General features: G+C 36.5%; 1 protein-coding gene across 50 annotated transcripts in view; it reads right to left on the bottom strand.

The window, feature by feature from the left end:
- RIMS2 (regulating synaptic membrane exocytosis 2) overlaps positions 1 to 16519 on the bottom strand; it is a 447566-nt gene that overhangs the window by 304232 nt on the left and 126815 nt on the right. For 3 of the 50 annotated variants that reach the window (XM_068672470.1, XM_068672464.1, XM_068672465.1), the window contains exon 1: positions 5760 to 6322. The exons of 45 other annotated variants lie outside the window; for them this stretch is intronic. In XM_068672470.1, coding sequence (XP_068528571.1) covers positions 5760 to 5881 — 122 coding nt within the window. In that variant the 5' untranslated portion in view covers positions 5882 to 6322. Of the gene's footprint in view, positions 1 to 5759; positions 6324 to 16519 lie in introns of those variants that run through there. 2 more of the 50 variants (XM_068672462.1, XM_068672463.1) reach the window with 1 other exon arrangement.

Here is a 16519-nt window from a genome sequence, read left to right as displayed (position 1 = left end):
CCCTCCTCTTTTTTTCTTCCTGGTGGGAAGTTGCAACCACGTGCCAGGTAGGATATTCTTAGCATCCTCATGTAACAGTAGCTGATGCACAAAGAGAATAGAGAGAAACCTGTTACGGCTGCAAATAGCGCCAGCCCTGTGAGATGCACAGAGGAAGCATATGTCACTTTATTAAATCTGCAGCAACTGAGGTGGAAGTAACAGAAGGTAGCTCTCTCCAGAGCTGGAAGAGATAGGAAGGGAGATGGTTCTCTAAGGAAATCTCTCTCTTACTTTTCTCTCTCTGACTGATTTTTTTCCCCAGAAAAAAAGGATTTAAAAAACAAGTCCCAAAAAAATTAACAGCTGCCAAGACAGGATGCAATACAGAACTTCTTCCCAAAAAGAAATAGCTTCAGGGCATGTTCAGTTTCTTCTTGCATGGGAAATAGAAAGATGAGAAGGAGGAAACTAATATACTCGTGCTGCTTGCCCCACTTTCTCCCAAAGTAGAAAATTAAGGGCCAAAGGATGGATGGTGTTCAATATACTTGTTCACAGCTCAAAGAGCACATGGAGTGCTCTGTGAGGACGCATGGCAAAGGTACAAAAAAGTCCAAATGTGGTCACTAATTTCACCACTGAACTCCCTCACCCCTGCTGTCTGCTCTACTTCATTGGGTTGCTGTGGTAGTGGGCTTTTTTGTAATCCAAAAGCTTGGAATTTTTAAACGGGTTACAGGAAAAAGAGGAATTTAAAAGGTTCTCCTTATTCTGACAGCTGCTTTTCATGGAATACCAGGAAAGAAAGTAGTAACAGTTTCTTTCTGTCTTTTATATACAACCTGTTGTCTATGTCTTATATACAACCTCTTAATCCAGCCAGTCTTCCCCTTGTGTTTATAGAAGTTAAAATATATGCATAGGCATTCACCTCAATATGGTTCACGACTCCAATTTTAGGTGAAAAACGATTGTTGATCATATGACATGGCTAACCTCTCTGAAGTAATGCAGAGAAGTAGGGTGGCATTAGATTATGTTTGATGTAACACACTGTTAGGAACCGGGGAAAAATAGCTTTGCTATGCCTTTGACTCGTCAAGGAAAAAAAATATATAAAGAAAAGGAATACAGATAAATGTTCTGGATTTCTTTCTAGCATCACATGGCTTTTCAACTGATGAAGCACATCAGCTGAAAAATTCAGGAAATGGTTTAAGATGGGTTTATATATATCTAGTAGGGAAGTGAACATCCCAACAAACAACATAGTTAAAGGTAGTTATGGGCAAGCTCCGTTCTGAATGGGAGGGAGGCAGTTGCAGTTATTACTCAGTACCATATGTCAGAAAATGGACAATAGACTCAGTTCGAATGTCATCGCTGTGTTTTTATCCTTGACTCTTGGACTAGAAATATGTGTAAATGCAACATACCCTTAAAATTATTGCAAACCCCATGCTTTGTTGAACCTATACAGTCAGGAAAATTAAAAAATCTGTTCTGCAGAAATATCTCCACAAAATCATTTCCCAACAGGGAATAGAAAATGATCTTTTTCCTTCAATGTCAAAGTAATCATTAATTGCACCATGATGAATAACAAATGTCTGTGCCAGTAATTCTTGACATCATGTGATGGCTTAACTATAAAATGGAGCATCAGTAAATAGCTCATAGGTATCCTCAGGAAAGAAAACAGAAAATTAAATAATGAAAATAAATAAGAGTTTTCTGTTAGAATCTTATTTTCTGTGTAAGTAAGGTTTCATAAATAGGGTAATATATTAGTTATTTTAGTAACCTTTTGAAAATCAGCATACTTATTTAAAAGATGCTTACCAAGGAGTTCAAAAAGCATAAACACTTAAGAAAGTGTCTGAAAATAATGAGTTTAAATTTAATGAAATAAAATATAGTCTACTTTTTCAAAATAGGTGTGTCTAATTTCAAAGCATGGACCATTCCCAAGCCTCTGCTGTACATAGAATTTGTGGTGAGAACAACCTTGGTACTGGTACTTGGGGCAGAATATATAAGTTATCTTATGCCCCTGTGTGGCCAACCTATACAACAAATTCACCTTCACATGGCTGTGACAAAAAAATATTAACATGTTGTGGGACAAACTAGATTTAGGTAAATCCCCTGCTTTCCATTCTCAGAAAAGCCCTGCTAATACATACTGCAATGGTAAAATTGGACTGATACTCCTCCGTGCCATTTGTATCAATTTTAGTCACAAAAGATACTCGCCATAATGCAGTGATGTGTTAATCTGAATATTGCCCAAAGCAACTGTGACTTCTCAAAGCGTGCTGCTACAAATAAAGCATCTGACAGCACAGTATTTGTACTCTGAACTCTAAACGAAGAATGACGATCAGAATATCCAACATATCTGATAATTAAAGGCTTTTAAAGACATTCAAAAACTTTATCTCATTGTCTTTACTCATGTGAATGACAGCTAACATCATCAGAAAGAAATTAAGAGTTCAAAAATCTGGAGCTCCTTTAGATGCTGCTGAGCAATTTGGATGTAATGTAAGCACTAGGTACGCTTTCAGAATCAAGAGAAAAGTCTCCTGATTTCTTTCCCCACCCTTTCTTTCCCTGAAGATTTTATTCCCCATGAAGACTTTATTCCCCAAGCTTGCTGTTTGCCAAATGCCAAGAATACAAAACAATTCTACTGATTTCCTAACATGAGGTAATTCTAATAATTTTCCAGCAGAAAGCAACCTATTGCAGGGGAAATAGCATTGAACTCACAAGGTAGGTGAAACGATTTTGAAGTGAACTCCTAGCACGTACTGCTTCAGCTGGCCAGAGCTGGTAATGTGGGACAGGAGACGTGCAGGACCAGGAGGAAGAGCCCGTAAAGCTCGCCCTTTTACACCCACAACAGCATCTTACTGAAAACCAAACTGCAATATTCCTCCAGCTGAAGCTGTTAGCAGAGGCTAACTAAAGCCATTTCGATGGTAAAATCAATCTAACTCATGAGGAGTTCAGCGTCATTTGGGTCCTCTCACACCAGCTACTGTAACACAAAGAACATGCAATAAAAAGCCAACTCATGTAAGGTTTCTTTGTAAAATGACAAAAAAGCAGCTTAATATATATATTCCTGCTAATATTTGGTATAATACCAGAACACCGAGGCCACGATAACTGGCTTTCCAAAGCCAAAATCACAGCACATCTAAACTTCAGGAGAACTCTTAAGAATATAGATCATGTGAAAATTAATAGGAATGCATTTTCAGTTACAGTCATATGCAGACTACCTATTCCCCTATGACTTTTCTTAATATTTTATTACCTGCTATGCTGTTAGTATGTGTAAACCTGTTTTCTTCCCATTATTGCTTTGTATACCAGCAGTTAATCATTTTGTGCTTAATGTCAGCTGTTACCGTTCTGGACTCCAACTTTTACTTTTTAGATATAAAAACAGATGGAAAATAAAACTGAAAAAGCACAAAAGAGGCTTCATAATCTGAATAAATATTTAACTTCAAAGCCCAAAGAGACAGACCACATTATACGTTGGTAAAGCACAATCTTGTACATGCTGTAGGTATTTTTGTTTTCCTTGCTACAGTTCTGATGCTCAAACAATCAGGTTTTAGCAAGTATGGTACCTTCATAATGCAAAACTCAGTGAAAAATCTACCTAAAATACATACTACATTGATGTAATTAGAAAAATTAAAATGTAATTTTTAATGAGTAAGACAATAAAAAGGAGTACCCTCCAAAATAAATGTAGGCAAGACTTTTAGTAACTATTCAATATGTGACTTCTTCAAAGCCCTTTTATCATGACTGAATTTAAAATACTTATTCTGAATTTAGAAAGAATCTCTTTACCCCGTAAGTTCAAATAACTTCCAACTAATAAAAAAGTTTAAATAACACAGAAGGCATGACTTGTCTACCGTGGTTACTGCTGCATTTTGTTAAAAAATTGCACAATGCTTTGCACTGGTACCCAGAAAAACATTAAACAGCTCCTTATAAATGTAGAAATATTCTCATCCTAAACCTGACAGCCCGTACCGGGTGAGAGGCTGGGTTTCCAGTAATCCTTTCTTCTTTGCCGGTCTTCTAGAATAAATGTAATTCTAAATCTCAGGCACAACAAATGCAATCAAATATTCCTCTGATGCCTTTTGATTGGAAACTGCTATCATTTGCAGCTTTTGCATGAGACTTACAACAAAATACACACCTAAAAGCAGTACGCAGACGTGTCTGCACAAAATTAAGAAGAAGCATGCACCTTGATCTGCAAAAAGCAGGCACTTTGATCTGCAAAAACAGATACAGAGAACCAGGAATCGGTTTGTAGATGTCTGGAACAGTTGCTAAGGGCTTTGTTGGTTGCTGCAGGCCTGAAACTGTGCACTTGGAAATATGCACTGCTTTACAATCACAGCTGATAATACATGAATTATTGCTCCATTTTGTTGAGCTTCAAAGATTTCACAGCACACTAAAGGGAGGTAAGGAAAATCCCACTGACTACAGATTTCAGCTATATCTAAAAGAATCTTAATTCACTAAACTGAATGTGATTACCAAAGCTGCCTCCCCCATTCTGCATGCCTAAATAGAAATTCACAGCCAAGGTACGAGAACTTGAAAGCACTAACATTAAATAAATATTAAAATATTGATAAAAGAAACATCAGGAGTAAGGGAGAGAATCCTTAGAACAATGCTCTGGGAAATGACAGTTTTCTGAAGTACTAAATACAGATATCATTGTATTGAAGCAAGGATACCTCATTTAAAAGGGATTTCTCCCACAGATAAGGAGAGGAAGATTAAAATGCTGGGTACAGTCTCTGCAATATTACTTCCACGCTTTTTCCAGAATGTTTCCATCAGTGCACTATCTTTACAAAAAACTACAGGCTTCCTCTTCTCCCCGATCTGCACTCACAGGCTTTTAGATACATTTCTTAATCATTTTTTTCTGTTAATATTTAAAAGCAGTATGAAAAAGTTCTCAACACCGGTATTACAGCATTATCTTCACTGAATGCAACAAAAATGAGTTGCTACGAATTCAGTTTCCTCTCAGAAATAAAACTGAGCAGCCAATTTAATAACCATCTCCCACAAATAAACAACAACTTCTCCCCATCGCTTTGAATTTCCACAAAACAACAGCTAAAGGGTAGCCTACAGAGCTGACCGACCTACTGCAAAGCATCCCCTGACCAGCTGTAATTTGGCTAGTTAAAGCCATTAGTGACAAGCATCGCACACAGCATCAAAGTCTTCTAAAAATAAGGAACTGCTGTCTGCCTGTGTTGCAAATGGTATGCAGGGCTCCTAATTTACATCTCCCAACAAATTATATATGGTTAAACAGGCACAGCGCTGAGCATTTAATCCTTTCACTGCCACATCCACACAGAAATCATTTTCCCAGGCAAATTTGTTTATGATTATTTAATATGCTTTAAGGATTAGAGCTAATAATGCGAGCTCCTAATGGCAGCTAATGTATTTGGAAGATACATATCCATCTTAAATATTTTATTCTATCTGTGCTGGTTTTATTTCTGCAAACTGACTTCTCATTCAAATCCTTACATAAAACATAAAAGCACCAACAGAAGAGAGTCACTGCCACCATAAAAATGTTAATATTTAAGAGTGCAATTAGAAAGGTATCGCACTGCAAAACATGCAAACAGATTGCTATCAGCACAAGCACAGAAATGGTAAGGGAAACATCTTTCATTTCTACTTACCTAGTATTGTTCAGCGTCTGTCCAAAAAGATCATTTTGTAAAATATTTGGAGGGGATGAGAAAACCCCATGAAAATGAGATAAAACAGAATTGCAGACCTGGCGCAGTGTCTCAAATTGCATTTTCTCTTTCCTTCCCTTCTATTTTTCTTCACCACCTGTCTTAAAAGTCATCTATTTTGCACACACCATCAAATGCAAACATGCCAATCAAGTTCCATATTTCTCCTGGTCTCTGTAAAAACTGTGCCTAAATGAGCAGGGGCTGATAGTTAATTGTACACTCATTATTCTTCTAATTCAGTCGTAGAAGATTTAGTACCCGTGCGGCTTTCTCCTGACTGTAGCAAGAATTCTAAACAGCAGAAAGCTTTTTGGGCATTCCCAGCTGAAGTGTGAAGCTGAGCTGCTTTCATGTACTCTACTCATATTTCTCTAAGCCTATTAAAAACACGCAGTGAATAGATGCTGTCGTCAGGAGTTTCAGCACATCTGGCTGCCAGCAATAAAATCTCAGAAGTAATAAAAATGAGGACAAGGCATCCTCACACTGTTACTACTGTCTAAGAGGAGGAGGATTTCTGCATCTTCCCCTCCTCCTTCCCTCCCCTGTAAAAATGACTAACACCAGTGGCCGTGTATGTAAGTCGATTTTTTTTTTTTTTTAAATGTAAAGGCAGCTGTACAGGACAGACAGACCACTCGAAAAATATTTTCACATAATAAATAATATGTAGCTGAGGCTGTAACGACAGACCTTGTGTCTCATCGGGAAGGCTATACTGTACCTCACATGAGATAAGAGGTTTTTCATTGCAAACATTTAAATGTAGGACCAATTCATGGCTGAAGCACACAGTATGCATCTTATATGCAACTGCTCTGCTAGGTACTGCACATGCAGCATCAAGGCAATGATTTATCACCGAAAACTTGAAAAACTACCAAAAGGAGTTGTTGCATTTTATATATATTAAAACATTGCAAAATGAGAAGCCCTTAGCACCTTTTAAAAGTTCATTGCACAGCATCAACCATGCCAGAACTGAGCACAGTCAGTGGCATCTCTGGGTGCTCCGTACCTGCCTACTTCCAGGCAACCCCCCTGTCTTAGGAGCCGGTGCACGTACAGGAGAAGTCAAAGAGCAAGAAGCAGAAGCAGATTTTTAACTGAGGCCCACAGCAAAATCCTGCAGCAGAATATGCATGGTGAATACTACTGAACCTACAGAAACCAAGTACTCCTGGCTCAGAGCATATTTTCCTTTTTTCTTTCAATACTTGTGCCAGATTAGAGGGTAACGTTACATAACATGACAGAGTATATTCTATCATCAAATTGAAAAACAACAATTAAAAAGATTTGCCTTAGAATATCTTATTTACTATGCGCAGCTTTTAACATCTTAGCACTAATTACAAAATCTCTAAATAAACCAACATAAAATGAGGGCCATTATTAAAGCTCTTCCACTGAAAGCGATTTTAATCCCAGAAGATATGGGGAATAAGCAACCTTCCAGCTAATTAAAGTGTTGTTTTGATGTGCTCTGAATGGAGTACCCATCCATGCTTCTTTGGCCAGAAGGATGGCAGCTACAACTCAAATTTTTAAGGAAAAAAAAGAAACGTGAACAAATTCAACTACAGGCCTCTCTAAAAGGGACCTTGGAGACTTCCAACCCACACCTAAGTTAAACTTGTCAAAAGAGGAACAGAGAAAATATCAAGTAATAAAGTTATTCCCAAATATTCCTGTTTTCACATGAAAACCTACAAAGTATTACACAAAAGAGTTTTTAACATCTACTTAATTTTTATTTTTTTTTTAAATCCACATAATTTTTAATATCTACTACATTTATTCCTATAGCATACTGTGCATTATGGAAACATTTGTATTTAACAACTGTATTACATTTTGTGGTTAAAAATACTAGGCTACAAGTATGGCAAAGCTGGGAACTGGAGTTCCTGGAGTAGGAACTAATGAGTATTTATGGCTACCTTGCAATAACAAATGAAAACTTTACACTAGGTAACCACCTTGTGCACATTACTTGCCAATTCATGTTTGTAATATAGGAAATTTTGCCTTCACTTAATTCCTTCTGAAAGACAGTATATGGAAATTACTGCTGCAAGAAACAGAATCATGTTGTTACAAATGATTCCAGTTATTCAAGTAATTATTAGCCTCATACGCACTCATATAACTACACGGAGACAATGCTGACCACGGAGTAGCTACAAGACCAGTATCCTACCATATATTTCAATTAGATCAACATTTTAGTGTGCGACTTATGGATGGTTATCAAAGCCAAAATGTTCTTGTAGTTGCAAGCAAGGTCTGAATATTTGACTTTCACCTACGCCTTCATTTTCAGATATTTAAGTATTTCAGTGATTTTTCAGATATGGAAGTTATGAGATGCATTCTTCTTTTGCAAAATTGTTCTAAACCTACTGAGAAATAGGATACATATTTTAAATTTCTCATTTTTTAATTTTCTTCTGAAGTAAGGAATCGATAGCTCGTAAACAATATACTTATATCAGTATATTGTACTTACTTACATAAGTATATTGTTTAATGAGAAAAAGACAAAAGTAAAGAGAGACTTTTTAAAGGCATATACTCCATAGATGCAATTAGAAGAAAACTCATTTATAATGATGTTGGGGTCTTGAGCAAATACACATTTTTGGACATCTAAAATTTTTAATTAAGATTTAAGTTACTGTTGACTGGAAAAGTACTAATTTTTTATTTCAAAAAATAAATATGGGACAGAAAAATAAACAGAATTTCTTTCTTTCCTGACATTTCTTTGCTCTCACAGAGATCCCTATGGCAAAGAGACAATTCCTCCCCATATTTACTAGGTGGCCTGTATTATTATAACCACTCTGTAAGGTAGGCTTCTTCCTAAACCTTCTCCTTCCTTACTTACACTTTTACTAAAACGTAATTGTTTGGGCTGAAAAGAATGAAGGAAGCAAGAAGCATAACAAGAGGAGGTCGGAGGGGACAGAATAAAGGAGAACGAGCAGAGTGGGTTGTGCCCACTGAAGCACACATCCTTGCAGAGCCAGAACAGAGCTGACAATCAAAAGAAGTCTGCAGAACCACAAGAACAATTTATTTCCTGCACACTCATACTGTTGGAGAACAAAACAGTACAGGTACTAGTTGACTTACTGCAAGCCTGGTAGTGATTTTTAAATGTTTCAGCATTTTTTCTATTAGAAAAGTTTCCTGTGGTGAAGGGCAGAGTGATTTGGTCTCGGTTTAAGAAAGAATATATTCAGCATTCCCACATTAAAAGCCTCATGTAAGAGTTCTGGAAAAGGCACCAATTATTTTTTACCAATTTGATATTTAACTTCCTTATTCTTGAAGTCTCCTTTTCACTTGTCACCTTCCAATATATATATTGAAAGAAGAAGAGGTCCTATATACAAAAGCTCCCTTTTTCAGACAGTGCTTATTCTGTACTTCAACATGGATAAGGTAAACTAAACCTAAGCATTTGCAATTCTGCCATTTCCTAACATTTGAGGGCTTGACTTAACTAAACTCTGATTTTGATTATTATAATATTTTGTGTTTATACCTGCACACATAGATACACATTCCTGCTAATTACTGTTAAATAGTAATAAAAGTCATTTCTATACAACTTTTACAACGGATTTCATAGCCAGGAGGATGAAATGCTTTAAAGATATTACACGGAATAGGAATATCAAGTACCAGATACTGTAAGTGACTATTTTGACATGACTGAAATGGCCCATTTCAAAACAAGAAGGCAAGCCTGGGAAAGGATTGTTGTATCCACTAAGCCAGGCCCCACTGAGATCCACACAGATACTACTTCTCTAGCCAAGATGAATATAAATAAACACCCTACAGCTATAGTTTATAAGAAAAGTGTCTCAAGAAAAGGTCTTTTTGTTTGTAAGAAAAGGTCTCAGGTGTGCATGGATATTTTTCAACTTATATACATTTATATTTCAAATATAAGATTAAACTGCCTCTTGACCCCAGAATTCAGAAAGCTCATAAGGTAAATCTATTATACAAAGCAAGTTCACAATGTGTAGAAATATGTTATCTCAAACACTACTTACAGGCATCACCTCTATATCATAGCCACACAGAACATCATTTCATGGGAAGTTGTAGCTTCAAAAGGTGAAGATGTTCAACCTCATTAAAACTCATAAGGAATTTAAGATCATTCGGTGATAAAAGATACTATTAAATACAATTTGGATTAAACTCCATTCTTATTTACTGGATATTGCATGAAAGTAGTTTGACTGAATCAAATAAAACAGTGGAGCTCAGCCACTTGGAGTTTGGGAGCTGGAGTAGGTTTTTTATTTTACAGAAAGTCAAACCTCTATTTTTTTTCATCTAGACAGTAATAAAATTGGATAAGTAACAATATGTAAATCCCTGTAACACATCAATTGCATTACGCTCCTATCTGCCCTTAACAAACATTTATCTAAAAACTTAAGGTAAAAAGTTTTGGATTGTTTTACATATTCTTATTATGACTGGAAAAAATACCTGAACAACACTTTTCAGACAGGTAAGATAACAAGAGTGACCTCAAACATTGGCTAGTTTTAACTGTTTATAAAACTGCTCATTTTTGGTCAAATTAGCAAACTGGTATTCCAAGATGGGGCATGATTTTATAGGACTAACTTAAATTTAATTCGTTAATATGATGAACATTTGACTTAGCTACTGCAAATGAAATGTAACCGGACTTTCTTCTGGGGTAAAATACACATTCATTTGTATTTCAGCACATCAATATGCAAAGGTTCAGCTTCACATGAGAAGTTTTGCAAGTACTATGGCAAAATCTACAACCGTAAACTTAAACGCATGAGCACGGAAGTCACAGAAGCCAGTATTCTGAGTATCCAAGATCAGAAACAGCAAAGAGAGGAAAGCAAATAAGGCCCCATTCCCAAAATACAGAAGTACCTAAATCCAGGCTGCAGGGAAGCATCAGCATCTGCTCAAGAATCGCAATAATGAATCCACTCCTTGAGCTGGCATCTGAGCAGTCAGTCACAAGGCAGCTTCGTTTTTAATACAGGAAGCCTGGTGGTTAGAATGGTGTCTGGGAACATGGAAAACTAAGTCCCAAGTTTCTCTTCCGCCTTCTTCAAGTATTTCCCAAAAGTCCATATGAACCCCCTCTCGGTTAATCCAACGGGAATTTATCATTGCTGAGGCGGTTCTGTTTCCCATAAAACAATTAAATATTGAAAGAACTGTTTAATTCACTGAGTTAAACATTCATTGAGAATGGAAAAGTGATACTGATTTTATTCTCTTTTAGTCAGGTCAAAGATCTCAGATGGGAGATACTGAAATTCCAACTAAGAGATCAAACCTTGCCACAGAAAATATCCACTAACAAAGTACAGTAATGTAAACAAGTGTGTGTTCACCTGAATATCCAACCATCAAAACTTTGGGGTTTTTCTCATCTGCATCTTTATCTCAGTACCTTCTGCATTTCCCTATTTCCTTACTTTCATTTCCAAGGCATTCCATCAATATTCATGTAATTCTTTTCAATGACCTTCTTTCCAAAAACAGTTCTTCATCTTCCTCCCATTTCTCCTTTTAACAGCAGTCTGTATTCTCCTTTTAGTTTAAGCTACAAGTTTTAAACCTAAGGATATGAGACTTTGAAATCTGGGTAGTTTGTCTGCTTTTGCTGTTCACCTTACTATCTATTCCCACAAATGAAGACACTGGGTAACTTCAGCCAAATTGGAAAAAGGGGCATAAATAGTAAAATAGTTAAATTCCAACAAGCTGAGTGAAAATCATTATCATCAGAGGAGGAAAAAGACTGAAGTCAGTGTTCATGGAGAAAAAGGCAGGTAGTGCTGAGCCAACACCCACTCACTTTGGCAGTAGGTATTGGACAGTGAATAGCTACATAATTGCCACGGTAAGTTTGACAGAAGAGTCACAAGATAGGAAATGGTGCTTAAGCTATTGTTATCCTTTACCATATCACAAAAGAAATATGTGGGATACGTTTATAAGCTATCTGGATTGTGGTGCTTGTGGAACCCTCTATCTCTGTTATATTTAACCCCTTCATTTCTCAGTTTCCACTGGACTTCCTGCTAAATGTATCCCATGCACACAGCACTCACCACAGTTTGTTTCCTGTTCCACCAGCATTCCCACATTAAAAGCCTCATGTAAGAGTTCTGGAAAAGGCACCAATTATTTTTTACCTATTTGATATTTAACTTCCTTATACTTGAGATCTCCTTTTCACTTGTCACTCACTTTTCACCTTCCTATACATATATAGAAAGAAGAAGAGGTCCTACATACAAAAGCTCCCTTTTTCAAACAGTGCTTATTGTCTAATTCAACATGTATAAAGTAAACCAAACCTAAGCATTTGCCACCATGCTCTGAATGACTACAAGGACACCAAGATGAATCTACTTACATTCAGGAAAAAACACTGAGATAAACTCTTAGTTTACCTTTTGTACCTTTATAGGAATCTGGATATTTTTAAATGTTATCACCACACGGGGGGAAAAAAGCATGCAAAAGTCTATTTTATAATTAAAGATAAAATTAACCTGGACACACCTAGATTCCCAATAAAGTCGGTGAGTGTAGACCAAAAGGCCAAGTCTTGACAGGAAAGTCTGTATCAGCCTTAAACTTCCTAAGCAGAAAAGTGCCAACTCCTCTAATTTACACGTTGAATTTCTGTTTCACCTTCCTACATCCCATGGTGGTCTAAGTAAAAGACACAATTAGTCATGATCCACCAGTCAGTATGGCTTTAAACCCTTCCAAAAGATGGTGAGTCAAACATGAGATTTTACCTACAAATTTATTACAGTTTGGCACGAATACACTTTGCAAACAGGAAGCTGTGATTTTACCTTACTTTGACCAACTGGGGCTTACTTAAAACCTAAATCTATGAAAGGAAAAAATGAGGATTTGTGAAACCTGAATGTTTCAATGAGTTGTTCATTACTAACAGTTTCAGTGTTAAACAATCTACATTTCTGGAAACTCAGCTAACACAATGAGAAGCCTGATTTTGCTCCTTATGCAGATATTAGGAAATGTGCCATATGTTCGGTTGGGAAATCCTGCTGTTAGGCCCAGTGTGGACACATCCAGAACTGGCACAAACCACACAAGTTGCGCATTTCAAGACGAGCGAAATAAACAAACAAACTGGACAAGGGAAATATGAAAACGATCATCAAAATCAGTTCTTTATTTGTGATGATGGACTCTGCCACAATAGGTCTACTTCTTGAAATGAATCAATAGCCTCAGATTAAGGCACGCTTTCCATTATAATTATTTTGAAGTTATTTTTATTATTTTATTATTTATTATACATACTTATTATTTTGTTATTTATTATATATTTTTATTATTTTATTATTATATATTATTTAATATATATATTATGTATTTTTTTTATTATTTTTTTTCTCGTATCTCTGTCCTTCTCTCCCTTCTGAAGATCACACAATATATGCAACTTCCATGGTGACAAAATGCTTCTATTGCTGGAGCACATCCTGAAATAGGGAATAAAGCAGCATAAAAAGCCTCATTCTCCTCTTATCTAGGCCTATTGCTGTAACTCCACAATGTCAAATAAAGTTATTTCCAATTTACACTGGAGAAAGAGCAAAACATGCAACTCGTGAATGGTAAAATCCTCATGCCAGAGTGAAAGCTCTCGAGCATTTTACCTTTTCAAGCCAATTGGAAACACAAGGCAGAGGGAAAGAGTTTGCAGTCAGCAGTTTTCCTCACACCCTGAACAGCATAAATTCAAAAAGTTCTATTGGAAATCTAGTGAGTTCGATCAAAAAGCTTTCTCAAAGGGGTGTAGGACTCAGGAATGACAGCTATCAATCATAATAATAAAAGTTGTAGGTGTTTATGATATAAGGCATTTTTTAAAAATAAATTATTACTTCTTCTTTTTCTTACTACAGTTATTTATCCCATACTCAGAATCCTAGCAAATTCACCACGAATTGTCCCTAGGTGAATACGAACTAATATTACACATATTAGTCACCAAAGTTATGTGTATATATAAATAGAATATACAATTGCATATAGATTCCAATATTATTCAGATCATAACATGTAATGTACATTTTTTATTAAATAATATCAAAAAATAAGTATTTGAGTTTCAGGATGGGTTTGAATGGACATTTGAATCATGCTGCTCTAGTATTTGAATTCTAGTGTTTTCACATTAATTTCAAATTTTCATATAATCAGACTGATTCAAAGTAAAATAGATTTTACTCCTGCTTTCCAGCAACAACCTCAAACTCAACACTATACTATTTCATATTTTTAAGTCACAAGATGAAATTTCAATATTACTTTGTATTTCAGTATCTTAATATTATAAAGTATGTGACATGTTCATAGAAACAATCCTGAAAACTAAGGTTTAAGTATGTTGTTGCCTACCTCAGGTCCACAACAAAGCCCCAGGGTCTCATTTTATTCACCCAGACACTTAAGCACTCTGATTTATTCCACTTATATACAGATTCCTAAGGTGCCTAGTTTAGGAGCCCAGCCATCTTTTTCTTCCTAAATAATCAATTGACAGGAAGAGGGGGATGTAAAACTTCATGTTACTAAAAATTCTTTGAGTGCCCCCAAAATAGGTTTAATAAAGTGCTCTTATACTTGTCTAAGTACCTTATTCAGGAGGTATGAATATAACCTACCACATTTCTATGGCTGCATTTCTGTTGCTGAATCTGATCAATTCCTGCCTTGGCTGTGTTCTGACACCATGTCAGAAAAGAAATGCAGGTGTGCACGTACTCTCCTTTTTTCCTACCCAGCTCACTGCCCCAGTATATAATCCATGCTTTTCATAGATCTGCCAGTTTTCCAGCAAAACTCATATTGATCATAGATCTCCCATATATATATATATATATGCCCTGAAATGTAGGGATGCATGTTATTTAATTCATTGCTCTGACTCAGGGAATAATTAACTCTATCTATCTTTCTGCTGGGGCAGAAATTGCATTTGGCAAATCAAAAAAGAAACCTACCTATTCTTCTAATAAATGTAGAAACAACTTTTTCAACCTTAATGATTCTAGCTTGTACCAAAATAATTCATACATACTGCCAATTTTATTTCCTGTCTGCAGGACTGGAAGGCTTCCTATAGGAGAAATACATCTGCTTTTCTCCATAGAAAATGCCTGTAAATTCTGGCGCATAGAATGAACCTATAATCAGTTCCCCACTTTATTCAGTGTCTGACAGCTTACTGAAATAGATACACATGTTAAGCTTTTAGCATTTGTGCTTATTCAAATGCATGGTATAAAATAGAGAATCATAAAATCACAGAATGGATTGGGTTGGAAGGGACTTTAAAGCGCATCCAAACCCCCTGCCATGGGCAGGGACACCTCCCCCCAGCCCAGGTTGCCCAAAGCCCCATCCAGCCTGGCCTTGAGCACCTCCAGGGATGGGGCATCCACAGCTTCTCTCTGGGCAAGTATGTTTAAATTTTAAAAGTATTAAACAAGTATTATGAGGATGGAAGAATCAGGTAATCAGAGTTAGAAAAGGTCTAGCTGAGACTTCATTTCCTTGACTAAAGGAGTAGCTGCCTTACCTGGCAGGGAACAGTAGGCCGTGATACTCTGGTTGAATAAGCAGAGGAATAAATGCAAAACGCATTCATATGGCAGGCAATATATGCAGTAGATGCCGCACCTTGCAGAATGCATGGTTTGGAGTAGTGTATTTCAACCAATTTAACCTTCACCTGACTCACAATCAATTGCTATTTCTTTGCACCTCATTACAGTACATGAATCCTGCTTTATGCCTCATTTGCAGTTCTGGATGGCTCACCAATGAGATGTGTCTCAGTAGGCAAAGAGGTGCTGGCCTAGAACAGAGATGTGATTGATTTTTGAAACAATGCCTATACATTGATATCTTCATCTGCTCCAAAAAAAAACCTGTTCGTCATGTTCATAAGAAGTCAGAATTTTTCACCACTCAGAAAAAACAAAGGTGATTTAAAATACAGCTAAGAAGCATCATGCATGATTAGTAATGTAAAATATTACAAACAGAAGCCAAACTGCGTGCACTAGGAGTTTTCAGACGTTTTTTCTTTTCTCTTCGTATCAGGATGACTGATTCAAGGTGAGAGCTGATTTCCACAGTGCTCACAGACAGTTACTACTTCCATGTATATCCCCTATACTCTAAGTCAGAGTGATTTACAAGAGGACATGATTAGCACAAAGCAGACAGCAAAAATTAAATCCTACAACAGCACACTGATGATTCCCAACAAGGTAAAGGCACATAGCACAGTAACGAGTTCAGTATACACACTCAGGTAAAGAGAAGGAAAGCCAGCAGGAATAATATTTTCTTTGTGAAATAAAAAGCGACCATACTCTTTGGATGAGATCTATACACAAGCACTTACTTGACTGACCAAGGTGATCATAAAGCTCCTTACGATGAAAAGAAAGTAACAACTACATTGAAGCCCATGGTGTGGTCATGTTGTGGAAACGTATATACGTTGTGTGTATCTCATTTCATGTGATTTGGAGTTTAATTATTTTTATAAATTCCCTTTAGTCACCTGGCCAGTATCTTACAGAATTTATTGC

The sequence above is a fragment of the Anas acuta genome, chromosome 2 (assembly GCF_963932015.1).
Source record: "Anas acuta chromosome 2, bAnaAcu1.1, whole genome shotgun sequence".
Lineage (NCBI taxonomy): Eukaryota > Metazoa > Chordata > Aves > Anseriformes > Anatidae > Anas > Anas acuta.
This window is presented reverse-complemented; position numbering and strand designations above follow the sequence as displayed.